We start from the raw sequence: 27,437 nt of genomic DNA on the forward strand, positions 1-27,437 counted from the left end.
GTCAGACCCGATTGGACCCGATCGCGTTGCGCAAGCGCGTCAGACCGATTGGACCCGATCGCGTTGCGCAAGCGCGTCAGACCCGATTAGACCCGATCGCGTTGCGCAAGCGCGTCAGACCCGATTAGACCCGAGCGAAAACGCTGCTTTTAAGTTAAAGTCGATCAATAACTTTTCCTGGTAGGCTGCAGTATATATATTTTTACCAGTCGCTAGGAGATATTGGAATGTTGTTCGTGCTGTTCAGTAAAAAAGTATATGCAACGTAATTTGTGTTACCGATACGTATGTATATTTAAAAGTAGCAGTGCGGCCTAAAATCCGGTGCGGCCTTTACAATTAAAAAATTGATTTTATTTCTAAAATTAGAGCCTGCGGCTTTTAATCAGGTGCGCTCTGTAGTCCGGAATCTACGGTAGGTACTTTTAGTAAGTAAGTGTTGTTTGATAGCAATATTGTTGATATCTTCTCTAATACATTATTTGACAATAGACTTGTGAATAGTAATTAACGAAATTAACTGTTCTGTATGTTGGCAGGGATCACTTGAACAATTTTGTCAGTTAAATGAGAGTTTTGTAGCAATCATGGAACAATATGTCTTCTCTTTGTAAGCAAAGCCTGTTATGGACAAGGCAATTGTTTTGCAGAGCACTCCTGTTCTGTCTGCAATGTCTCACCATGAGCCTCTAGTCGCTTGTCATTTTAACACTGAATTTAACAGTTTCAGGTAACCCATTCATCTATGCTTGTTTCTTACTCTCACGGTCCTCTGGGATCTCTCTCTCCCTTTGTTTACTTTATCCATGCACCCCCCCCCCCCCCCACTGTTATCTGAACTCCATCTACCCATCATTCTCGTTTTCGTTTTTTTTGTATACAAGGGAGGGGAATAGAAACATAGAAAATAGGTGCAGGAGTAGGCCATTCGGCCCTTTGAGCCTGCACTGCTGTGAGAGCTGAAGCCATAAATTAAGATGTGCGTTTCTGAAAGAGGTTGGGGGGGTCGGTGCAGTAAACAAATGTGATTTAATTATGTCTGATAAGCAAGAATGCAGAAGCCCTGACGAGATTAATTGCTTGTGGAATCATTGAAGTCCTGAGATATGGACTATCGTTTTACAGAAATGTGTAAAAAAAAAACAACTCCAAATATGGAATGGGATAAGACTATGTACCTCCCGAGTCAGGGAGGGGAGGGGTAAGGAAGAAGGATAAAACCTGCTGCCCTGTAAGGTTCAGGGTTCCCTTCTCTGAAGGCACCCAGCTCTGCAGAACTGTTAATAAACTTTGTTTCCTTGAATTTGTCTTGAAGCCATTATTCGGGAGCGTGGCTCGTTTCTGACAACTGCCATTCAGTATGATCATGGCTGATCATCCAACTCAGAACCCTGTACCTGCTTTCTCTCCATACCCCCTGATCCCTTTAGCCACAAGGGCCATATCTAATGAGGAATTTGAGGGTTGATGTGCCTGTTCCATTTTTGCTTGTGTTTTTTTTTGTTCAGGGATTGATTGCGGGTTGATGATCCTACTTCCATTCTTTTCTTTCTTGGTTTCATGGCTGTCTGGAGAAGAAGAATTTCAGAGTTGTATACTTCGATAATAAATGAACCTTTGACCTTTGATTCTCCACTTAGCCTTTGAAATTTACCTTTGTTGAACATCCTGTCTCTCATTTCTATATACTGGTTATCCTTCCTTCACACTTCATCCTGATTTAGGTTTTGATCTGAAACATTGACCATCCTTTAGTCTTCAGGGATACTGCCTTAGTTCCTGAGTCCCTTCAGTAGTTTATTTGCTCCAGATTCCAGAACCTGTAATTGCTGTATCACCCAGAGTGCATTCAGTGTTCTTACAACCTTCAGTGCTTCTTCCAAGGGTAGTTTAATCTGGAGAACTAATATTTTTTCAGATTAGGAAGGATTAGGTGGTAATCAGCAGGAGGATTCCTTTTCTATTTTTGATCTGATGTCGTGAAATTTACCATGAAGCTCATTAATGGAAAGGATTCTTGGAACATTTTCCCCAGCTTTTTGTATCACTCTGGATATATATTTTCATTTTCATAGTTGCTTTCAGTGTCATGTTCCTTTCTTTTACAAGCAGTCGTTAATATTTGCAAGTTTGCTAATTATCAGTGGCAGAGAATTCCACAATCTCAATTCTCCCTGTATTTATTTAATATCACTTCTTTTTGTATATCATCTTAATCTGATTAACTAATAGAGCCAATAGTTCCCTTCCTAATCTTAATTACTGTAGATTCCGGACTACAGAGCGCACCTGATTAAAAGCCGCTGGCTCTAATTTTAGAAATAAAAACAATTTTTTAATTGTAAAGGCCGCATCGGATTTTAGGCCGCACCGGATTTTCGGCCGCAGGTGTCCCACGTTGTAATATGAGATATTTACACAGAAAGATATTACACGTGAGGATTTTTTTAACTTTTAATTAAATCCATATGGTAACAAAAACAAATACATATTGCAAATGCTTTTTTTCGAACCGTGCCCGTACGCGGCTACTTTTAAATATACGTTGCGTATACTTCTTTACTGAACAACATTCCAATATCTCCTAACGACTGGTAAAAAAATATATATATTGCAGCCTACCAGGAAAAGTTATTGATACCTTTAACTTAAAAGCAGAGTTCGCTCAGATCCAAAGCCGCTCGCGTAATGCGCTCCCCCCCTCCTTTCCGTTTATCGCAAACCGGCATTTTCCCACAAGACACCGCGAAACCGGGTGTGACGTCATAGCATCCCGCGATGTAGTACAGAAAACAAATATAGTTTAAACTAAGTAGGCAGCACAATGCTTCGAGTGTTTTCCATGTTGATGAGGGTGAGTACAAATGACTGATTTACAATAATTTAATTGTGAAAGTGCGCTTGATTTATCGTACAATTTCATTGGACCTCTGTGAACTACTCATCAATTTTATTGGTCTACTGTTATGAGGCAAAATGTTTACGAGGGGGCATGAAAAAAATCATGCATTAGCCGCTTCGGATTATTGGCCGCAAAGTTCAAAGCTGTTCAAAATGTGGGAAAAAAGTAGCGGCTTAAAATCCGGAATCTACGGTAGACTATTTCTCACCACTGAGTAAATCCTCAATTCAAGTCTTTTTGTAGTGGTAAAGATCTTTTCCACATCCTTTGAAATTCTATGGTACTTTTTAAATTGACTTTGTGTTCCTTCTGTGATATTACTGGGTAAACAAAATGGTATTTATGATGCAAATTTTTGTTAGCATAATTCATTAATTTTGTTTGGAATGTGGACATTGCTGGCAAGGCTGTTGTTTGTTGATTAATCTCTTAATTGTTTTGAGAAGCTGGTAATGAGCCACCTTAAAACACAGCAGTGTTTCTGATGAATGTATCCCACTTCAGTTAGCGAGTTCGAGGATTCAGACTAATGACAGTGAAGAAATTACAATATATTTTCAAGTCAGGATTTGGAGGGAAATGTGCTGATGACTGTGGTTCCATGCATGTGCTGCCCTTCTCCTTGATGGTACAGATCGTGGGTTTGTGAGATGCTGGAGTAGCCTAGGCAAGTGACTGCTGCTATTGTGTACTAGTAAAATACAGAGTGACTCTCTGGACAGCACATATAAAATGCTGGAGGGACTCAGCCAACCAGGCAGCATCTGTCGAAAAGAGTAAATAGTCAGCATTTCGGGCCGAGACCCTTTAGACTAGTGGTCAGCAACCTTTTTAAGCCCAAGATCCCCTACCTCGGCCTTAGTGAAAGGCGAGATCGACTAGTTACACACATGCGCACTGGGGCAGAAAAGACCGGAAGTAAAACCCCGCAACTCGGAAGTAGAAATAATGCATAAACACCAGGGGTGTCCACCCTTTTTTTGCACCGCGGACTGGCCGATGCGGGCCAGTAGCATCGGCGGTACTCGCCGGCCGCGCTCCCGGCCAGTAGCATCAGCACTTCCCGCCGGTCATGCTCCAGGCCAGTAGCATCGGCACTTCCCGCCGGCTGCACTCCCGGCCAGTAGCATCGGCACTTCCCGCCGGCTGCACTCCCGGCCAGTAGCATCGGCACTTCCCGCCGGCTGCACTCCCGGCCAGTAGCATCAGCACTTCCCGCCGGTCATGCTCCAGGCCAGTAGCATCGGCACTTCCCACCGGCTGCACTCCCGGCCAGTAGCATCGGCACTTCCCGCCGGCTGCACTCCCGGCCAGTAGCATCGGCACTTCCCGCCGGCTGCACTCCCGGCCAGTAGCATCGGCACTTCCCGCCGGCTGCACTCCCGGCCAGTAGCATCGGCACTTCCCGCCGGCTGCACTCCCGGCCAGTAGCATCGGCACTTCCCGCCGGCTGCACTCCCGGCCAGTAGCATCGGCACTTCCCGCCGGCTGCACTCCCGGCCAGTAGCATCGGCACTTCCCGCCGGCTGCACTCCCGGCCAGTAGCATCGGCACTTCCCGCCGGCTGCACTCCCGGCCAGTAGCATCGGCACTTCCCGCCGGCTGCACTCCCGGCCAGTAGCATCGGCACTTCCCGCCGGCTGCACTCCCGGCCAGTAGCATCGGCACTTCCCGCCGGTCATGCTCCAGGCCAGTAGCATCGGCACTTCCCGCCGGCTGCACTCCCGGCCAGTAGCATCAGCACTTCCCGCCGGTCATGCTCCAGGCCAGTAGCATCGGCACTTCCCGCCGGTCATGCTCCAGGCCAGTAGCATCGGCACTTCCCGCCGGCTGCACTCCCGGCCAGTAGCATCAGCACTTCCCGCCGGTCATGCTCCAGGCCAGTAGCATCGGCACTTCCCGCCGGCCGCACTCCAGGCCAGTAGCATCGGCGCTTCCCGCCGGCCGCACTCCCGACCAGTAGCATCGGCGCTTCCCGCCGGCTGCACTCCCGGCCAGGCGTGAGAGTATCACGGCGTTTGGGCGACTGATGACCTCGCATGGGATCAAGTTCAACAGTGGGTGTGACAGGGAATGAGGAAAGGTGCAACTGACTTGCATCGTTTCCTCGCGGCCCGGTGGTTGGGGACCACTGAAGTACACTGTGTACTGCGGGGGAACTATGTGCGTGCACACTGGGCAGAAAGAACGGAACTAAAACCCCACAGCCCGGAAACAATCTCTCAACAATATTTGTGTATTTATTTTTTATTTTTTTCAGGATCTACTGGGAAAGTCTCAACGATCGACCAGTCGATCGCGATCGACGGGTTGGCAACCACTACTTTATACAGACAGACAGACATACTTTATTGATCCTGAGGGAAATTGGGTTTCGTTTCAGTCGCATCAACCAAGAATAGTGTAGAAATATAGCAATATAAAACCATAAATAATTAAATAATAAGTAAATAATGCCAAGTGGAAATAAGTCCAGGACCAGCCTATTGGCTCAGAGTGTCTGACACTCTGAGGGAGGAGTTGTAAAGTTTGATGGCCACAGGCAAGAATGACTTCCTATGACGCTCAGTGTTGCATCTCGGTGGAATGAGTCTCTGGCTGAATGTACTCCTGTGCCTAACCAGTACATAATGGAGTGGATGGGAGACATTGTCTAAGATGGCATGCAACTTGGACAGCATCCTCTTTTCAGACACCACCGTCTGAGAGTATCAGACCTGATGAAGGGTCTTGACATGAAATGTCGACTGTTTATTCTTCCGTGGATGCTACCTGGCCATCTGAGTTTCTCCAGCATTTTGTATGTGTTGCTTGCATTTCTAGCATCTGCAGATTTTCTCATGTCTGTATCTCTGGGGTTGTCCAAGGTAAAGCGTTAAAAGTTGTAATGGTCAGTACATGATATGACATTGTCAATTTAAATGTAATTGGTTGAAGATTAGGAAAGGTAAAATTTCAGTTGTTTCTTGCTTAAAAGAACTGCAGCTGTTCGGCTAGCTTCTTAAAAATCAGTTTTCAAAAGCTAGAATGATTTAGTCACCACTTACACTGTAGAGGAGACATTTTTGAAAAGGGGTCTACTTTGTAGCAATAAACCAAAAATGTGCTATAACTAAACAAGGATGAAATTAGTGTCATATTGATGATTGTACCACTATTTCTGTTGTATTACTTAAAGAACAGGGAGTGTTGGTGAAACCAAAGCATTTTGTGGAAATTTCTGCTCCAATACTGAACTAGACACCCTCTGTGAGCCTGACGTAGCTTGCAGAATGTTAATGTTTTTAAGTGCTGCAGCCCAGGAGCAGAGATCTACTCTATTCTAAGATTGTAGGATATGCCACATTGATGCTGCTGTGAAAAAGATCTTTAAAGGTGATACACCCTGAAACGTACCGATTACAAATACTGTATGTAATATCTGCTGAATGTTTGCTGTTGCTTTTGTTTAAACCATTGATGTTTGAAAAGCTGAATTATTTAGGAGGGCAGAAATAGATTTAGCTGCTGGTGTCGAGTGTTGTGATTAGAATTCTGTTCTTCTTTCAGATCTAGTTTCCAATGGTATGTTGAAAAGTTAATTGAATCTCAATCTTGGTTTCAATAACTTGAAACTTGGCAATTTGATCTGCTAGTCATTAAGAATATTTACAGCCTACAATTTTATATACATGGACTCCCTAGGTTATAGAAGACCTGTGTTGCTGAAATATAACTTTACACAAAATCCCCTTTAAATTTTTTAAGCCTTTTCAAGATGGGAAAGTTAGTTAAAGAAATGCAAAATAGTGTTCATCAATGACTGAATACAGCATATTTTCCATTGGCTTAATTAGACTTGACAACAATTTTTTTTCGAAAGTGTTGCTTCCTCAGAATTTTTCTTTATTTATGATAGACCGCTTGAAGCTGAACATTAATATAATTTCAGTTTGCTTGTGAAGTGGGGAGATCAAGGAAAGGGATAGGATTCAAGGATTAGGGTCCATGGCATAAAGATAGTGTAAGAAGGAAATTAGGGGTTTATTGGGTTAAAGCATTGTGAGAATAGAGGAGGAATGAAGATTTAGGGATTATTTTAAGGAGCTGGCCATGGCTACTACAGCTCCCCACAATGCAGCCCATCAGAGGAAATGCCCTTCTACAAACAACTGTTCTCATGTCCTCAGACTGGAGAGGATGTGCAAAGGAACGATTCATCCATGACTGCTAATGCAATTGATTCTCTTACAGTGCTGAGTGACTAACAGTTTGTTTTTGTTTCCACAAGTTTTCTTTATTTCCCCCCAGATAAATTCCGTAAGAGCTAATTTGATACTGTAAGGTTGAATTTCCTTCACTTAATGCAGGGATCGCCTGTATACACCCAAGGACATTTTGCTTTATTAAGTATGTTATAAAATACAGTGTTGCTGTAGGACTGAGAAAAATCAAAAGCCTGCCATCTACATCCCAACTCACATCAAATTCTCTCTTTCCAATCACTTCTGACCTGCGCTGATATATGGAAAAATTGGTTTCAGAGACTTCTTAATATTGGAATCTGTGCATAACACAGAGACCGGCTGGCTGTATTGTACAAATGACAAACATCTTCTCACATTTTCTTATGAGAATAATCAAATGACCATCAAAATTAGATGTCAATGAGCAAACCTGGAATTTTAATAATAAACAATTTCTTGATAAAGTTCAAAGTACATTTATTATCAAAATATGTAAACAGAGTACAACTCTGAGATTTGTTCTCCAGCAGGCAGCCACAAAACAAAGTAACAGCATGGAACCTGTTCAAGAAAACATCAAAAAACCCAGTGCATGGGTGGAAAAAAAGAACAAATTGTGTAAGTGGCAAAAAGTAAGTGAACAGCACATAGAATAGTGAGCACCAAACCAGGAGTCCAGTAGTAGTCAGTTTAGTTCAGTTCAGCTCCGTACCACTGGCCAACGTAGGCTGCAGGGCCATTTTTTTGCTGTAGTGCTCTAGCCCGCATCAATCAAACTGCTCAAAAACAGCAAAAAAAAACACCAGATTCCAGGAACACATGTAACATGAACCTCAGAGTCCACAGCTTCGCTGATCAATCCTGGCAATGTGGATCCCAAGACTCCTGCACTGTCCTCTGACAGCAGCCAGCAAGAGGGAGAGGAAGACCAATCAAATTCAGGGAGATGGCACCGAACACCCACCTATCCTCTGCTCTTGTCCTCATGAACTTCAACCTTGCTTGACACCTCAACCGGAGAGGAACAATGGAGTCGACCATGGGCTCACGCCCATCCCCAGGCTTTCAGGCCTCCAGGACGCACACTGCACCAAACCTCTCTAAGCTCCCTCAAAGATAGCAAAGCAGCAGATTGCTCAATCAGCCCCAAAACACACCATCAAAATGTAAATCACCGGTTCCAATGGCACACAGCTTAGTAGCAGAATCATATTTGAAAAAGTAGTAAAAAAGTAGTTTCATGGACTATCAGCAGGGCATCGCTATTGGTCTCGTTGTTTGCTGGCACCATCTTGCAAACCAGTTTAATTTCCATTTTTAAAGTGGCTATAGAAAGCAAAATTCGCAACAGTGTTTCAGAACAAAAATCGGCATAGTATAAGATACTCAGACAAATAACCAAAAGTCTGGATAAAGAGGTAAGTTTCAAGCAGTGTCTTGAAGAAGGGAATTGCAAAGAGGAATATTCTAGAGCTTCCACCTGAATGCAGAGCCATTGTTCATTAAGTGATTAAACTGAAGATGAGCTGATGGGTATGAGAGAAATGCTGATATCACTAATGGTTATAGGACTAGAGACAATTAAGGAGATGGAAAGGTGAAGCTATTGATGGGTTTGAAAATTAAATGGAAATTTAAACTTTACATCCTGGATGAATTGGGAACTCATAAGGGTCAGCAAACACAGATGATGGGTGAAAGAACTTTGTATGAATAAGCATATGGACTCAAATGTTTTGAATTACATCAGATTGACACAAAAGAATGCTGGAGACCACTTAGGTGTGTCTTAGAGTAGTTGAGATAAAAGGTGCAATAGTTGAATAGAGATGAATCTAGACTGATATATATAGCCCAGCCTTGTGGGCAGCCTTGGGAGAGATAAAGGCTACAGGACTAAAGACAGACAGAAAATCTGGAGTGGAGCCCTAAGGCACCTGGACGTTACTGAACATCCTTCCTGTAGCTCCTACAGCCAAGCTGGTGCTAAACATATTGCTTTGCTTTCCTTTGGACTACACCAGTGAGGCCAAAAGGTGGACCTTGACTACTGTTTTCCCAGTATCTCCATACCTTCCACCCAGCCTTGTCCTTCAAGACAAGGGTGGTATGCCATCATCATCATCAGATTGATATAGATAGCAAGGCTTCCTGTCCCCATTCCAACAACTTCTTACAGGAGCACCATTGAGGGAGTTCCGTCTGACTGCATCATGTGTGGTATTTCAAGGGTGGAAGCTGTAAGGCATCAGACTGCAAGACCCTACAGAGGATATTAAACACCACAGAGAGGGTCACCGTGTCTCCCCCTTCCCCCCATTTGTAACATTTATCAGGCATGTTGTATATGAAAGGCCAAGGTATTGTTGAGGATCTCTACCAGCCATCTCACAAAGTCTTTGACCCACTACCATCAGGAAGGAGGTAAGGGAACATCAGGCCTAGGACTCCCAGAATGGGTAACAACTTTTCCCCAAACTATGAGACTAATAAATACCCTGCCAGCACCAAGGTCTTGTCACTCGGACAATGAACTGTTTACTGCATAACTGTGCTGCTCTCTACATGTATTTTGAGTTATATTCTATTAACTTATTTGAGGTAATATTTTGCATTTATGTACTGCGTGTGATATATGTATTGTGGGTGCACCATGGTCTGGAGGAACATTGTTGGTTGTGTGTATGTACAGTCAGATGACAATGAATATGTACTTGCTAATGATTTGTAGATTAGATTATAGCAGTGTACAAGCGGAGTCGAGTAATTCTAATGATGTAGAAATTGGATCCACACATCAGAAGTGATTCAAAAATGACATAAAGATTGTGATTTTTCTAATTTGGTATCCAATTGTAGCTAACAAGGGGGATAGAATCATAGAAGCCTGCTTTGCAGAAGAGGCAGATCGACCTGTCTTGTCTAATTTTGCCAATAAAAGCTGTTTGGGTTGATCAAACTTCCTAGGTCATGGTCCATAACCATGTGGGTTATTGTTCTTCAGTTGCTTAACTAAGTACTTTTTAAATGTTAAGAGAGTTTTAGCCTCATTATCTTTTCAGCTAATGAGTTCCACATTCTTCTTGAGTGATTCTCTTTTCTAATTATCAAATCCATTATCAATTAACTTAATTGTACATCCTCAAGCTGTTGACCTCCTTGAAATAGATCCTTCCTCCCTGTGCATCTTGCCTTGGTGTTTCATATATGCAACAATATTCATTCCAAAAAAATTAACCCCAGTGTAATCAGCCCTTAAGAGCTCAAATTCTCCAACTCTGCTAACTTCTTTGGAAGTCAACTCCTTATGAAGTGGTAAGTGGTAACTCCTTATAAGATGATACAGAGTACTCTAGGGTGGCCTACCTAATGTTTGCTATTGAGGTGAACAGGAAGTAGAAGTTTAGTTAATTGATTTGACATTAAACTTTTTCCAGGGATTGGCAGAATAAGGGAGAGAGCGAAATGGGAGATGTGTTGGAGAGTGATAAAGGTTATTAATGATTCCCCAATTTTTGCTTAAAAGAATAGGAATATTAAAACTACTTTAGGGGTGGCAAACTCAGTGGAATATCTTGAATATCTGATAGAAAATCTACATGGAGGGAGATAGTCAAAAGCATGTCAGTGATTTGAATTCTATTTAAAAAATTATTATTCTATGTGAAGCCAAACCTCACAATTCAGATTTGTGCAAGTAAAATTTCAACATGAGCATCTGTAAAGTTGCCATCGGTTTTGGCTTCTGTTGTTGCTCCCATATGTATTGAAAATATTGCAATCTTTATAGGTCAATAATAATAATTTATTTTATATGCACTGTTATTGCAGGTGGATTTACTGCAAATTAAAGCATCTCTGGTAGTTCAACAATGAGTCCAGTAAGAGACACTAGAAACAGCTATAGCAAATGCTGATTTATTATCAGTCTTTTAAAAACTCATTTATGTTTATATGGCATTATTTTAATGTGAAGTGATTGTCAGCCATGCTGGAAGTGGTGGGTTATCATAATACCCTCTCCAGTGCTTTGATTAAATTTTTAGAGCAACTTAATGAAAGCTGAACACACTTCTATCCAAAAGAGGGTGAAAAACTGATAAATTGCCTGTGGCTTTTATGAATGTCATCAAAACAAGCTCTGAGGAATTTGCCAGGTAAGTAACGAGCCTGTCGAGATGGGCCCAACCCAATGAAAGTGGGGAGGCCATTGTTTTCCATCTGTGCCTTTTTATTTTTGGTGATTAATTTTTACTGAAGAATATTTGTCACAATTAATTGTTTAATTCAGACTATCACAAATATTTTAATTTAATGAAAGCTGTATATGCAGTGTGTTGTAAGATTTTGTAATTATTTTACCTCTCAGTTACTCAGTGCCTCATCTGTGGATTCTTCTGATAGTGCATTTGGAGTGACAGCTTGCTTGTTGTTTTTTGTTGTAACCTGTCACCCACTGCCAAATACAATCTCCCAATACTGTACAACGTGTTGGACAATACTTTTGCATGTTCTGGTCCTAACCTTCAGAACTGAGAAACTATATTGAAAATGTTTTGAAAGCACTAGCACACTTATATAGAACAAAGTATTCCAAATCATACTTAAATAGCAAGATGTAATCTGCATTCATTTGTAGTACTTGGTGTACTGCCATATGAATCCCCTATGTGATTTACCCCCATTTAAAAGATCTTTTAACCTTACTTTGTTATTAAGCAGTGGGAAGGTTACTTCCAAATAATGTGAAATGGTCATATACTTAGAATGATAAATGTTCGGATTGTACAGTCACAGAAACTTACTGTTATGAAGTTGCCTTTTGTGTAACTGCCAACGATTGATAACGCACACAGTGTGATGTGTTATGTCAGATGTCCAACATTGTTTCAAATTTGCTCCCTGTTAAATGACCTTTGTGAAATGCACACTGGTAGGTTTTATTACTATTAACCTTACTGTGCTTTATTTCCCATTCATCTCAAATTACAAACCCCATTTCCAGAAAAGTTGGGATATTTTCCAAAATGCAATAAAAACAAAAATCTGTGATATGTTAATTTATGTGAACCTTTAGTTAACTGACAAAAGTACAAAGAAAAGATTTGCAATAGTTTTACTGACCAACTTAATTGTATTTTGTAAATATACACAAATTTAGAATTTGATGGCTGCAACACACTCAACAAAAGTTGGGAAAGAGGCATGTTTACCATTGTGTTACATCACCTTTCCTTTTAATAACACTTTTTAATAGTTTTGGAACTGAGGATACTAATTGTAGTAGATTTGCAATTGGAAATTTTGTCCATTCTTGCTTGATATAAGACTTCAGCTGCTCAACAGTCCGTGGTCTCCGTTGTCTGATTCTCCTCTTCATGATGAGCCATACATTTTCATTAGGAGATAGATCTGGACTGGCAGTAGGCCAGTCAAGCACACGCACTCTATGTCTACAAAGCCACGCTATTGTAGCCCATGCAGAATGTGGTCTGGCATTGTCCTGCTGAAATAAGCATGGATGTCCCAGGAAGAGACGTCGCCTTGATGGCAACATATGTCTCTCTAAAATCCTAATATATGCCTCAGAGTCAATGGTACCTTCACATACATGCAACTCACCCATGCCGTGGGCACTGATGCACCCCCATACCATCACAGATTCTGGCTTTTGCACCTTTCGCTGATAACAATCAGGATAGTCGTTTTCATCTTTGGCACGGAGAACTCGACCTCCGTCTTTTCTGAAAACTAGCTGAAATGTGGACTCATCTGACCACACCACACGGTTCCACAGTCTTTCGGTCCATCTGAGATGAGCTCGGACGCAGAGAACTTGCCGGCGTTTCTGCATAGAGTTGATGTATGGCTTCCTCCTTGCGTAATACAGTTTCAAGTTGCATTTCTGGATGCAGCGACGGACTGTGTTAAGTGACAATGGTTTTCCGAAGTACTCCCAAGCCCAGGTGGCTATAATTGTCACAGTAGCATGACGGTTTCTTAGGCAGTGCCGCCTGAGGGCTCGAAGATCACGCGTATTCAACAGTGGTTTCCGACCTTGCCCTTTACGCACTGGGATGACTCTGAATTCTCTGAATCTTTTCACAATATTATGTACTGCAGATGTTGAAAGACCTAAATTCTCTGCAATCTTGCGTTGGGAAATGTTCCTTTTGAACTGACTAACAATTCTCTCACAAATTTTGGCACAAAGGGGTGAGCCACGACCCATCCTTGCTTGCAGAGACTGAGCCTTTGATGGACACTACTTTTATACCCGGTCATGATACCTCACCTGCTACCAATTAGCCTGCTTAATGTGGAGTCTTCCAAACCGGTGTTACTTGAATATTCTGTGCACTTTTCAATCTTATTTTAACTCTGAAACAACTTTTGTTGAGTATGTTGCAGCCATCAAATTCTAAATTTGTGTATATTTACAAAATACAATTAAGTTGGTCAGTAAAACTATTGCAAATCTTTTCTTTGTACTTTTGTCAGTTAAATAAAGGTTCACGTGAATTAACATATCACAGATTTTTGTTTTTATTGCATTTTGGAAAATATCCTAACTTTTCTGGAAATGGGGTTTGTGTAAACAGGTTGTGTATCATTGGACAGCTTCTAACCCAATGTTATAAGACTATTGAATGGTTCCTTAGTATGATAAAATGGCTCTTAACCTCACAATTGATCTTATTGTGATTGTGCACCTTCCTGTCTATCTGCACTGCTCTCTCTCTGTACTTAGTACTCTGTTGAAATTAATTGAATTGTATGGACATTATGCAAGAGATGTTTTCCACTATACCTCAGTACATGTGACAATAATAAATTAATTTACATGATCACACAACCTTAATTTAAGAAAAAAAAAGTTGGTTATTTTCCAGAACAATTGTATGCTATTGTGTGTATTGGATGTCTGTAGCAGGAGTGTGCCAGTGACTGATTTTTGACATTGGCACTCTGCTGAAAACTTAAGGTTGCAACAATGTGCTGCATGCTTTCCGCACAGAATTTTTTTCTTTCAGTCATTCCTTTCAGAACAGGCATTGGGTGCATCAACACCTATAGTTTGGTTGGGTTATTTTGGCAGCTGGTTTGGGGACTAATATTTCAGCAGTTGAGGTCAGTGTGGGCACTTTAAAAGAAATGGGTATGTATTGCAGATGTAACAATGTTGGGGTTTAATGGGAAGTTAAGGCCTGAGACTGGAGGTCATTTTGTGGGAGATGGGTGGGGTAGCGGAGAGGTTAAGGGTGAGATGCTAAAGATAATGATAATTGGCAGGTATCATATTCTAGCATGGTGTTGCTGCTATTACAATCACATTGTTCTGAAGGTATATAACAAAGGGGCAAAGCAGACCACTGCTCTTAAGAGGCATTGATCAATGTCTGACCTTATCCAGTGTGTGCCTGTAGCAAAAATCACATTAAGGTCATAATGGTGATTAGTACTGGAAGTTCCAAGATGCATTTCCAGGGATGATCGTTATTGTATTTCACTCCCAAAAGTTTTCAATTATGGCTGATGAATCTTTTTTTGATAAAGGTATAAGGCGACTATGAAAGAATGGAAATATCAGGTTAGAGTCATAAAGCCATGGAACTCTGCAGCATAGAAACAGGCCCTTCAGCCCATCTAGTAGGTGCCAAAATATTATTCTGCCTAGTCCCATCGATCTGCAACCAAACCAAAGCCCTCCATAACCTTCCCATCTACATACCTATCCAAATTTCTCCTAAGTGTTGAAATCAAACCAGTATTCACCATTTATGCTGACAGCTCATTCCACCTTCTCACCACCCTCTGAGTGAAGATGTTCTCCCTTGTGTTCCTCTTAAACATTTCACATTCCACCCTTAACGCATGACCTTTAGTTCTAATGTTACCTAACCTCAGCAGAAAAAGCCTGCTTGCAATTGGGGATGCGAGGATACTAGCATGAGAAAGACTATACATTCAAAACTGTGGAAAATGGATAAGCAATTGTTACAAGGATTTAATAAAAATATTTCATAATAGAAGTATTGTACTGTGCAAAAGTCTTGGGCACATATATATAGCTAGAGTGCCTTAGACTTGCAGAGTACTGTATTGTCAGCGTGGAGTGGAGAGCGAGTTTGTGAAGTTGGTGGGAGCAAAAGATGTTGGGAATGGCGAGGGTGGAGCACCGCGAGTGGGGTGTGGGACGGTTAGCAGTGAAGGAGTGCAGAGGGCAGGGGGGTAGGACTGGTGCAGGCGCACCCAGCCCTGAGTCATCAGGTAAGGTTATTTGATTCCAAACAGTTGGTTTGCTGAACATTACAGAATGTCTCTCTGGTGCTTCCGGCTCCCTCCCCTCTCCCTTCTCCTTTCTCCTTTTCCCATCCAGAATTCCCCTGTCCCTGTCCCCCTTCCCACTCTCAGTCCACAATGGAGACCCGTATTAGAATCAGGTTTATCATCACTCACACGTGTCATAAATTTTTTTTGTGGCAATAGTACAGTGCAATACATAAAATTACTATAGTACTGTGCAGAAGTCTCAGGCATCCTAGCTATATAGTTGGTCCTCCTTATTCACGAGTTCTGCATGCGCAAATTCAACCAACCACATATCGAGAAAACCTGGAAGTGCTCTTCCAGCACTTGTTCGATCGTTTGATGGAACGAAGCCTCTGTGTCACCCGAGGGATAACAACATGCCTATAACCACTGCAAGATTTGTTTATTGATGCAAAGAAAAAGACGAGATAGCTTCCTATAACAATGTTTCTAACTGAAGCATCTGCAACTCTGAAGTCTCGATGTTCAACGCTTGAAGATCCTCAGCCCTCAACCTCCACAGTTCCTGACTTTAGTATGATTGAGCCTCCTCCAAAGCGTCCTTATTCCCTAAACAATACAGTGTAACAACTACTGTACAGATATTACAAGTTTTACTCGTTGTTTGATCATTGTTTGCCTCGCGTCTGTTTCGTTCACTGCTTGTATTGTGAGCGAGAGCAACATGTACAGTTTTTTTTCTTGTCAATATTCCCTAAACAAGACAGTGTAACAACTATTTACATAGCAGTTCCATTGTATTAGGTGATATAAGTTCTGTGATCTAGAGATGATTAAAAGTTTTACTCGTTGTTTGATCATTGTTTGCCTCACGTCTCGTTCGTTCGCTGCTTGTGTTGAGCGAGAGGAACATGTAGTTTTTTTTTCTTGTCAATATTCCCTGAACATTACATTGCATTTACATTGTATTAGGTATTATAAGTAATTTAGAGATATTTAAAATATACAAGAGGATGTGCTTAGGTTATATGCAAATACTACGCCATTTTATATAAGGGACTTGAACTTCTGTGTTTTTTGGTATCCACGGGGGGGTGAGGGGGTCCTGGAACCAATCTCTCGTGGATAAGGAGGGCCGACTGTATATGTGCCTAAGACTTTTGCACAGTAACTGAAATTTGCTGCAAGTAAAAACTTGTGTCTGTGTATTTGTTGTGTGGTTAAAAAAGAGTGAAACTGTTGCCTTCAAATCTTAACGCTGACTAGTTTATGAAGGATAATCGTGTTTTCACTTCTCTTCCTTGATGGCACAGTAGAGATGAATAGAATTGTGATTCCAGAGCTTTGTTGTTTGTTGTGGACTGCCCCCAGCACATTATTGGATGTATTGGTTGTTAATACAAACCACACATTTCACTGTATGTTTGATATACATGTGATAAATAAATCTGTATCTGGTCTGATTCCACAGTTGGCTTAATATATCACTATGTGCAAATCAGTAAACTGAAGTCCTGTTGATACATATGAATACGATTGCTAAGACAAGTCAGGTATGTATCTGTACTAAAGAATGAGTCAAAATTGGACATGGACAGATTAGGAGAATAGGCATAGAAGTGGCAGATGGAATACAGTGTAGGGAAGTGTATGGTCATGCACTTTGGTAGAAGCAATAAAGGTGTAGACTATTTTCTAAATGGGGAGAAAATTGAAAAATCAGAGGTGCGAAGAGACTTGTGCAGTATTTCCTGAAGGTGAACTTGCAGGTTGAGTCAGTGGTAAGGAAGGCAAATGGAATGTTAGCATTCATTTTGAGAGGAGGACTAAAATATAAGAACAAGGATGTGATGCTGAGGTATTACTGGGATCGCTATTAGAGTGTTTTGGGCCCCTTACCTGAGGAAATACGTGCTGGCATTGTAAAGGGTTCAGAAGAGGTTCATGGGAATGATGCCAGGGATGAAAGGGTTAATGTACAAGAAGTATTTGATAGCTCTGGGCCTGTACTCTCTGGGGTTTAGAAGAATGGTGGGGGTGGGTGTGGAATCTCATTGAAACCTATTGACTCTTGAAAGGCTTAGTCAGAGTGGACGTGAAGAAGGTGTTTCCTATATGTGACTGGAGAGCACAGCCTCAGAATAAAGGGCCTTCCATTTTGAACAGAGATGAGAAGATATTAGCCAGAGAGTGGTGAATCTGTGGAATTTTTTGCCATGGATGGCTAGGGAGTTCAAGTCATTGAGTATATTTAAAGTGGAGGTTGATAGATTCTTGATTAGTCAGGACATCAAAGGTTATGGGGAGAAGGCAGGAGAATGGGTTGCGAGAGGTAATAAATCAGCCATGATGGAACGGCGGAGCTGACTCGATGGACAGAGTGGTTTAATTCTATTCCTATACCTTTATGGTCTAAAATAATTTTCTGCTGCCTCCCTGAATAAAAATCAAGCCCAGATTTGATGTCTGCATTACAGTACTGTTCTCCCCATATTATTGTATTGAAGAAAAGATGAAAAATACAGATAGCTATATATTAAAAAATCGTCTCACAGTTTGATTACAAAGGAGGGTTGTGGAGCTGCAGCAAATACTGCAGGAACATTGCCAACTTGAAGCTCAACAGGGCCGTTGCCCTATCTGAATTGATGTTTCAAAGTGGCTCTGTGGTAGCAGTGACATGTTAAGCTCTGTTTACAATATTCTTTTCCAACATTTGTGGATGATTTTTTCTGTATTGTTTCCCATCATAAATCTGGGTGACAGGGATAAACCAACAGGGTACTCATCTATCGCAGTTAATGCGTTGCACAACAATAGTGTTTCCATGCAGTTTGGTCTGTTAATTGTCAACCATTGTGAAAGGAGGCAGCTACTTGAAATGATATTGAATGTGGCATCCTGTGCCATCATCCCTTTTCAGTTTCCAAAGTTGTTTCCTACCATAACATCTCCATAAAAGGTATGCTGCTTTGTGTTTTTGGTTTGATGTAATCTAAGCCTCTACAGTCCACACTAGTTATTTTGAGATCCAAGGATTTATTATTTGCCGTTGCTGGCATAGTCTGTTTGTGTTATGTTGCCTGCAAATTACAAATCCGCACTAACCTCTGATACTCTAACCAATGATAAAAGCCTATTCAAAAATAAATTTTTGTGTAACGTTAACTTAAGCTCCCCTCTCCCCATCCACACACAAATACAAACACAAGCCCTCAAAATGCCTTTTATTGATTAAAAATTTTAAACATTTCCAAAAATAGAAGTATCTAAACAAAAAAGGAATAGGAAAATAAACCATTTGACTCTTCAAGCCTATTTTGCCATTTGATAAGATCAGCTTCTATTTCAACTCAATCCCTGGATTTTTCTGATTATTTTCCTTAATTCCTTCAGTTGCCAGAAAAATTGCCAAGCTCCCTTTTTAAAAAAAAATACTCAGCTTTTGGGTAACCACATCCTATTAGCAAGAGACTTTGAAAGAATTACAGTCCATTTTAGTAAAGAAAGGTTTTGTTGCCTGTGTCTTAAATCTGAATGTTCTTATTTAGCCTGTGATTAGCTCTAACTTCTCCTGTCAGGGGAAACATCCTTTCAGCATCTCTCTCCAAAAGTCTTGATTGCTTCAATATGGTTGTTTGTTATTCTTTTGAATGCGAGGACATGGAAGATTTTTGTAAGTTTTTCCATGTAGAATAATTTCTTCATCTGAGGGATCTGTTCCTAGATAAGGAGACCACCAGTAAACAGTATATTGGTGTGATCTCATTAAGACTCCATGTCACTGTAGTAAGTCATCTTTACTCCTTCAATCCTTTTGCATCAGTCAGTGTAGCTTATTTTCATAAGTGCAAGTACAATTAATATATTAAAATAAATTACATATTAAGACCAGCATATTGTGTGCTTTTCTAATTGAATACTGTATTGATTAATTTGTGTACAAGACTACCCTGGCCCTTCTGATTGTCATTATTTCTTGTTCTCTCCATATTAAATACAAAAAAAAAATCTTACTTAGCTTTTTTTATTTTCCTATCAAAATGATATTACTACCATATTTCTTCCTGGTGTTTTCTATCTGCAGTGTCATGCCCATTCATTTGCCTTGAGTATCATTGCAATCTTTTCATATTCTCATTTTACTTTCTCTCCTGGTGTTGCAACATAATCAAATTTTGTTTTATTATAATTGGTTCCATCCTCCAAAGCATTGATGTTTTCTCAAACAGGTGAGACCCAAGCGGATATTTTTTGTCAGATGTCATTCATGACTTGATAAATCTGAACATAACTAACTTATTTCTACTCTCACTTAAGGATAACTTACTTCGACTTTATGAAGTCCCACACATTTTTTATTGTGTTTTTTGCTAGATTGTTTTTGCCACAACTTATCTACAAAGTTCTTCCTCTTCCCGTGGCTGTTGCTTATATATTTAATTTTATCAAATACATTCTTTGAATTCTTACAAATAGAAATCTAATTTATCTGTTAACTTTACAAATAAAGAAAAGTTTTTGAAATTAATGAAGACTTTAAAATTGTTCTCTTCTTTTAACAGGTGTTTGTGGAAACATTGGACAAATGTTTTGAGAATGTCTGTGAATTGGATTTAATTTTCCACGTAGACAAGGTACTATATGATTCAAACTGATTTATAATGAGTTGTACAGTAATCTGAGAAAGTTTGTTAAATGATTATTTCATTTATGCTTTTCTTTTTAAACTTGGAATTGTGATTCAGTTTCACCTGCACAACTTGCTAGTTGAAAAAAGAATAATTTACTATTTTACTTCAATTCTGCAAGAGTGCATTTTACGCCATCTCTTTTTTGGTACTAATTTGTAAATTCTATCTGGATGAGTATTTGTTACCCATATGGTTCTAACACATGGGCTACCTGTGGTGTATTTTCATGGCATTACCCCTAGTCTAAGACTCTAATACCAAGTCAAATAAAAGTCCACTATTCTTAGTTTTGAACTTTTCATCAGATTTTTGGAAAAGTTCCTGATTTCTGATGTTCTTTTAGGTAATTTTCCTGAATGCCCCATTGTAAAAGTCAAGGTGGAATTCGAGAGAAGAATTAGTGGTTTGTCATGGCTAGAATTAACTCCTGCCTGAGCAAGGTCCTGGCAATTTGATTACCAGCACCACAGGTCTACAGCTTCTACAATTTCACTGGCTCTCCATTCAGCTGTGGACCACCTGGACCAACAACAATACCTACGTCAAGCAGCTGTTTATTGATTACAGCTGAATGTTCAACACCATGGTTCCCTCTGTACTAATCAAAGAACTTCAAAACCTGGGGCTTTGTACCTTTGTCTGCAGCTGGATCCTTGACTTTCTCAGTGCAGATCAGAAATAATATCTCCTCTGCTAACAATCAATATGAGGTGCACCTCATAGGTGTGTGTTTAGCTTGTTGCTCAACTCTCTCTACACCCATGACTGTGCAGCTAGGCACTGCTCAAATATAACCATATAACAATTACAGCACGGAAACAGGCCATCTCGGCCCTTCTAGTCCGTTCCAAATGCTTATTCTCACCTAGTCCCACTGACCCGCACTCAGCCCATAACCCTCCATTCATTTCCTGTCCGTATACCTATCCAATTTTACTTTAAATGACAATACCGAACCTGCCTCTACCACTTATACTGGAAGCTCGTTCCACACAGCTACCACTCTCTGAGTAAAGAAATTCCCCCTCGTGTTACCCTTAAACTTTTGCCCCCTAACTTTCAACTCATATCCTCTTGTTTGAATCTCCCCTACTCTCGATGGAAAAAGCCTATCCACGTCAACTCTATCTATCCCCCTCATAATTTTAAATACCTCTGTCAAATCCCCCCTCAACCTTCTACGCTCCAAAGAATAAAGACCTAACTTGTTCAATCTTTCCCTGTAACTTAGGTGCTGAAACCCAGGTAACATTCTAGTAAATCTTCTCTGTACTCACTCTATTTTGTTGACATCTTTCCTATAATTCGGTGACCAGAACTGTACACAATACTCCAAATTCGGCCTTACCAATGCCTTGTACAATTTTAACATTACATCCCAATTCCTATACTCAATGCTCTGATTTATAAAGGCCAACATACCAAAAGCTTTCTTCACCACCCTATCCACATGAGATTCCACCTTCAGGGAACTATGCACCATTATTTCTAGATCACGCTGTTCTACTGCATTCTTCAATGCCCTACCATTTACCATGTATGTCCTATTTGGATTATTTCTGCCAAAATGTAGCAGCTCACACGTATCAGCATCAAACTCCATCTGTCATCTTTCAGCCCACTCTTCTAACTGGCCTAAATCTCTCTGCAAACTTTGAAAACCTACTTCATTATCCATAACGCCACCTACCTTAGTATCATCTGCATACTTACTAATCCAATTTGCCACCCCATCATCCAGATCATTAATGTATATGACTAACAACATTGGACCCAGTACATATTCCTGAGGCACACCACTAGTCACCGGCCTCCAACCTGACAAATAGTTATCCCCCACTACTCTCTGGCATCTCCCATCCAGCCACTGTTGAATCCATTTTATTACTTCAATATTAATACCTAATGATTGAACCTTCCTAACTAACCTTCCGTGGGGAACCTTGTCAAAGGCCTTACTGAAGTCCATATAGACTACATCCACTGCTTTACCTGCGTCAACTTTCCTAGTAACCTTTTCAAAAAATTCAATAAGATTTGTCAAACATGACCTTCCATGCACAAATCCATGCTGACTGTTCCTAATCAGACCCTGTCTATCCAGATAATGATAACACTCTGGCATCTCCCATGCAGCCACTGTTGAATCCATTTTACTACTGCCATCTATAAATTTGCTGATGACACAACTGTTGTTGGCAGAATCTCAGATGACGAAAAGGAGTTATGCAGGATTGAGATAGATCATCTGGTTGAGTGGTATTGCATCAACAACTTCAGTCAACATCAGTAAAACCAAGAAATTGATTGTGGACTTCAGGAAGGGGAATTGGGAGAACACACACTTGGCCTCATGGAGGGGTCAACAGTGGAAAGGGTGAGTAGCTTCAAGTACTTGGGTGTCAATCTCTTAGAGGTTCTGCACTACTCCTGACATCTTGATATAGACATGAAGAAGATAATGCCAATGGCTGTATTTCATTAGTAATTTGGTATGTCACCAAAGACTGGCAGATCTTAAGAGATGTACCATGTCGAGCATTCTGACTGGTTGCATTACTACCTGGTATGGATGCTCCAACGCAGAGCACAAAAAAAAGTGCAGAGGAAGGAAAGACTCAGCCATCTCCATCATGGGCACTAGCCTTTTCACCATTGAAGATGTCTTCAAAAAGCAATGCCTCAAGAATGCGGCATCCATTATTAAGGACCTTCACCAATCAGGACATGCTCTCTTCACATTACTACCATCAGGGAGGAGGTACTGGAACCTGAAGATGCACACTCAACATTTTAGGAACAGTTTTTTCCCCACCACCATTAGATTTCTGATGGTCGATTGACCCATGAACACCACTTCACTATTTTGCTTCTTTTCTTCTGCATTATTTATATTTTTTAGTATTTCTTATGTAACATGAGAGGGGAACTGGCCGAAGTTGACTGGAAAGGGACGTTTGCAGGAAAGACAGCAGAACAGCAGTGGCTGGCGTTTCTGCGAGAAAATGGAGGAAAGTGCAAGACAGATAAATTACGAATAAGAAGAAATTTTCAAAGGGAAGAAGCACACTGCCATGGCTGAAAAAATGAAGTCACAGTCAAAGAGAGGGCATACAAGGCTAGAGCTAGTGGGAAGATAGAGGATTCAGGAGCTCTTAAAAACTGGCAGAAGGAAACTAAGAAGGTCATTCGGAAAGAAAAGATGAATTATGAGAGGAAGCTGGTGACTAATATCAAGATACTTAAAGCTTTTTTAAGAATATAAAGGGTAAAAGAGAGTCGAGGGTAGATATAAGACCTATACAAGATGACGCTGGAAATATTGTGATGAGAGATGCAGAGATGGCAGAGGAACTGAATGCGTATTTTTCACAGTGGAAGACATCTGCAGTATATCGGACATTTAAGAGTGTCAGGGAAGTGAAGTTTGTGTGGTTAAAATTATGACTGAGAAGGTGCTCAGGAAGCTTAATGGTCTGAGGGTGAATAAACTTCCTGGACCTGATGGAATGCACCCTCGGGTTCTGAAGGAAGTAGCTGGAGAGATTGCGGAGGCATTAACAATGATCTTTCAAGAATCGATAGATTCTGGCATTGTACTAGATGACTGGAAAATTGCAAATGTTACTCCGCTATTTAAGAAGGGTGGGAGGCAGCAGAAAGGAAACTATGGACCTGTTAGCCTGACATCAGTGCTTGGGAATTTGTTGGAATGGATTGATAGGGATGAGATTACGGAATACTGTGGAGGCACATGACAAAATAGGCCAAAGTCAGCATGGTTTCCTGAAAGGAAAATCTTTCCTGACAAACCTACTACAATTCTTTGAGGAAATTACAAATAGGGTAGACAAAGGAGATGCAGTAGACGTGGTGTACTTGGATTTTCAGAAGGCGTTTGACAAGGTGCCGCACATGAAGTTGCTTAGCAAGATAAGAGCCCATGGAATTACAGGGTAGTTAGTAACGTGGGTGGAGCATTGATTGGCCGGCAGAAAACAGAGAGTGGCAATAAAGGGATCCTATTCTGGCTGGTTGCCGTTTACCAGTGGAGTTCCACGGGGATCGGTGTTGGGACAACTGCTTTTACTGATGTATATCAATGATTTGGACTGTGGGATTAATGGATTTGTGGTTAAATTTTCCAGTGATACACAGATAGGTGGAGGAGCGGGTAGTGTTAAGGAAACAGAGAGCCTGCAGGGTGACTTAGATAGTTTAGGGGAATGGGCAAAGAAGTGGTAAATGAAATACAATGTTTGGAATGTGTATGGTCATGCACTTAGGTGGAAGAAATAAACGGGCAGATGGGGAGAGAATTCAAAATGCAGAGATGCAAAGGGACTTGGGAGTCCTTGTGCAAGATATCCTGAAGATTAACCTCCAGTTTGAACTGGTTGTGAAGAAGGCGAATGCAATGTTACCATTCATTTCTAGAGGTACAGAATATAAGAGCAGGGATGTGATGTTGAGGCTCTATAAGACATTTGTGAGACCACACGGAGTATTGTGTGCAGTTTTGGGCTCCTTATTTTAGAAAGGATATACTGACATTGGAGAGGGTTCAGAGAAGATTCACGAGAATAATTCCAGGAATGGAAGGGTTACCATATGAGGAACATCTGGCAGCTCTTGGGCTGTATTCCCTGGAGTTCAGGAGAAAGGGGGGATCTCATAGAAACATTCCAAATGTTAAAAGGCCTGAACAGATTAGACATGGTAAAGTTATTTCCCATGGTAGGGGAGTCTAGGACAAGAAGGCATGACTTCAGGATTGAAGGATGTCCATTTAGGACTTTAATGTGGAGAAATTACTGTAGTCAGAGGGTGGTAAATCTGTCGAATTTGTTGCCTCGAGCGGCTGTGGAGGCCAAGTCATTGGGTGTATTTAAGGCAGAGATAGATAGGTTCTTGATTAGCCAGGGCATTAATGAGTATGGGATGAAAGCAGGTGTGTGGGATGACTGAAAGAATTGGATCAGCCCATGACTGAATGGCAGAGCAGACTTGATGGGCCAAATGGCTCCTATATCTTATGGTCTAACATAATTTTTATGTATTGCTCTGTACTTCCGCAAAACAATAAACTTCACAAAATATGTCAGTGGTAAGTCCGATTCTGATTTTGAAAGAAGTGACATGTTGGCCTTTATTGCAAAAACTTTCATTTTTCACGTATGCATATCTATGGATGGTTTCCTTAACATACTGATTGAGAAAACCACTCACTTATCATTCTGTGAATTTGTCATTCACTCTATTAATACCAGTTTAGTTCGGAAGGCGTCAATATATGTTAAAGTTCTCTATGATTACTTTTTCTTGCTGTGTTAGTTTTGCAGTTTTATGCTGTGCTGTTGATTCTAAACAATAATGGCTAACTTTCACTAATTGTTCTGCCTCGTGCAGTTACCACATGCTCTTCTTCCCCGACATGGGAAGGAAGGTTTGTATTTGTCTCTGAAGTATCTCTCTGCCAAGGTTTAGAACTTCACTAGGGATATCACCTGCTGGTGAGGACTTGTTGCTTCATGGTTGATAAAGCTTTGGAGTTAAAGTCATCTGTCACAAAAATGGACACCATGTGACTGCTTACATGAATTCCATTTTCCTGCATTATCCCTGTATTCTGCTATGCCTTGGCATTTTCAAGAACTTGTGTAGATACTTCTTAAATATTGCAAGATAGCTACCTCAATGTCCTCCATGTGGAAGAACTGTGTTCCATGTGGAAAGAATTTCCCCCGCAGATCCTCTCCAAGAGACAAAGATTCTTATGATGTGTGCATTTCAGAAGTTTTATACATTTCCTATCAGGTCATCTCCAACCTCCTCCACTTTAGAGAAAACAAACCTAAGCCATCTAGTCTCTCTTTATAGTTGAAATAAATACATCAATCCAGGTAACATCCTGAAGAGCCTCCTTTGCACTGTCCCTCACGTAGTTACATCTTCTTATAGTATTGTGATCAGAATTGCACACAGTGCCCTAAGTGTGGTCTAACCATTGTTTTATAAAGTTGGTTGTACATCACATCCCTGATATTATGCTGTATGCCGTTCTAAGATGAGCATTTTTATGACTCTTACATCGTTTTATCCACTCATGGTGCCAGTTTTAGAGATCTGCGGATTTGTCCCTCAAGCTCCTCTGTACACAATTACTCCTTCGGTTCCTACCATTTACTGTGTAAACTCTTGTTGTTCTCCCAGAATGTATCACTTCATTCTTGCCATTGTTGTGTCTGGTTTTCCAGCTGGTAAGTATCATGCTGTAGCCTAGAACAGCCTTCCTCGCTTGTGACACCACAACTTTTTATATCAGCTGCAAACACCACTGGTTGTTGTATTATCTTTCATGACATGTTGTTTACAATAACCAGAATTTAGCTTGCGGTAGAGTTGCTGGCATCTGTTGTCAAGGTTAGAGTCAGATGAAAGAGTTCTTAAAAGTTTAATCGAACAGGCACAGTTCATCTCTCTTCTTCATTGTCACCAGGATAGGCCTTCGGGTGTTTGGATCCTAAATGCCTTTGATGGGGCTATTGATTGTTGTGGATGTCAGGGAATTACTGAATTCCTTACAGTTTTTCTGCCCACTATCTTTTTCTTGGGTCATAGAATTTTATTGGATATCGGATTTCAGATGCCTCTATACCTGTTCCATTTCCTTTCAAGCTCAGTGGTTTTTCAGTGTTGAATTTGTAAATAATTAACTGCTAGATTTTCTGTCATTCTCATCAAATCAATCCTGAAGACAAGTAAATCTTCATGGATATTAATAACGGTGGAGATAAGGACATTACAAGCACTGGCTTTCATTGGTTTGGAGTTGTTGGGTTGTCTGTGAGGTTTTATGTGAGGAGAGTTATCTTTCAATGCCCTTTAAGCCTGATTTTCTTACTACAGCAGTAAGATTGATTTTCTTACTACAGCAGTGTTTCTGAGATTGCTGTTATTTGTGGGTCAGGCTGATGGAAATAAGAGAGAGAATAATGGTGGTTAATTCAACAGTCGTTGGTACTTATCATGGACTGGGTTACGGCTATGGCAGATCTCCCCGTTCCTTGCTTGGATGATCACGTAATCTAACACTCAAAGCTGCTGCACAGGTTGACAGTGTTGTTAAGAAGGCATATGGTGTGATGGCATTCATCAACAATTCAAGAGCTATGAGGTAATGCTACAGGTATTTAAGACCTTGGTCAGACCCCACTTGAAGTACAGTGTTCAGATCTGGTCACCTCACTACGGGAAGGATGTAGATACTATAGAGAGAGTGCAGAGGAGATTTACAAGGATAATAAACACAAAGTACACTGCAGATGCTGTGGTCAAATC

At 40.8% G+C, this 27,437-nt stretch overlaps 1 protein-coding gene across 4 annotated transcripts in view; it reads left to right on the forward strand.

Moving 5' to 3' along the window:
• LOC140740030 (AP-3 complex subunit sigma-1) overlaps positions 1-27,437 on the forward strand; it is a 104,152-nt gene that overhangs the window by 43,475 nt on the left and 33,240 nt on the right. For all 4 annotated transcript variants that reach the window (XM_073068843.1, XM_073068868.1, XM_073068860.1 and 1 more), the window contains exon 4: positions 19,968-20,039. In XM_073068843.1, coding sequence (XP_072924944.1) covers positions 19,968-20,039 — 72 coding nt within the window. The remainder of the gene's footprint in view (positions 1-19,967; positions 20,040-27,437) is intronic.

The sequence above is a fragment of the Hemitrygon akajei genome, chromosome 2 (assembly GCF_048418815.1).
Source record: "Hemitrygon akajei chromosome 2, sHemAka1.3, whole genome shotgun sequence".
Classification (NCBI taxonomy): Eukaryota; Metazoa; Chordata; class Chondrichthyes; order Myliobatiformes; family Dasyatidae; genus Hemitrygon; species Hemitrygon akajei.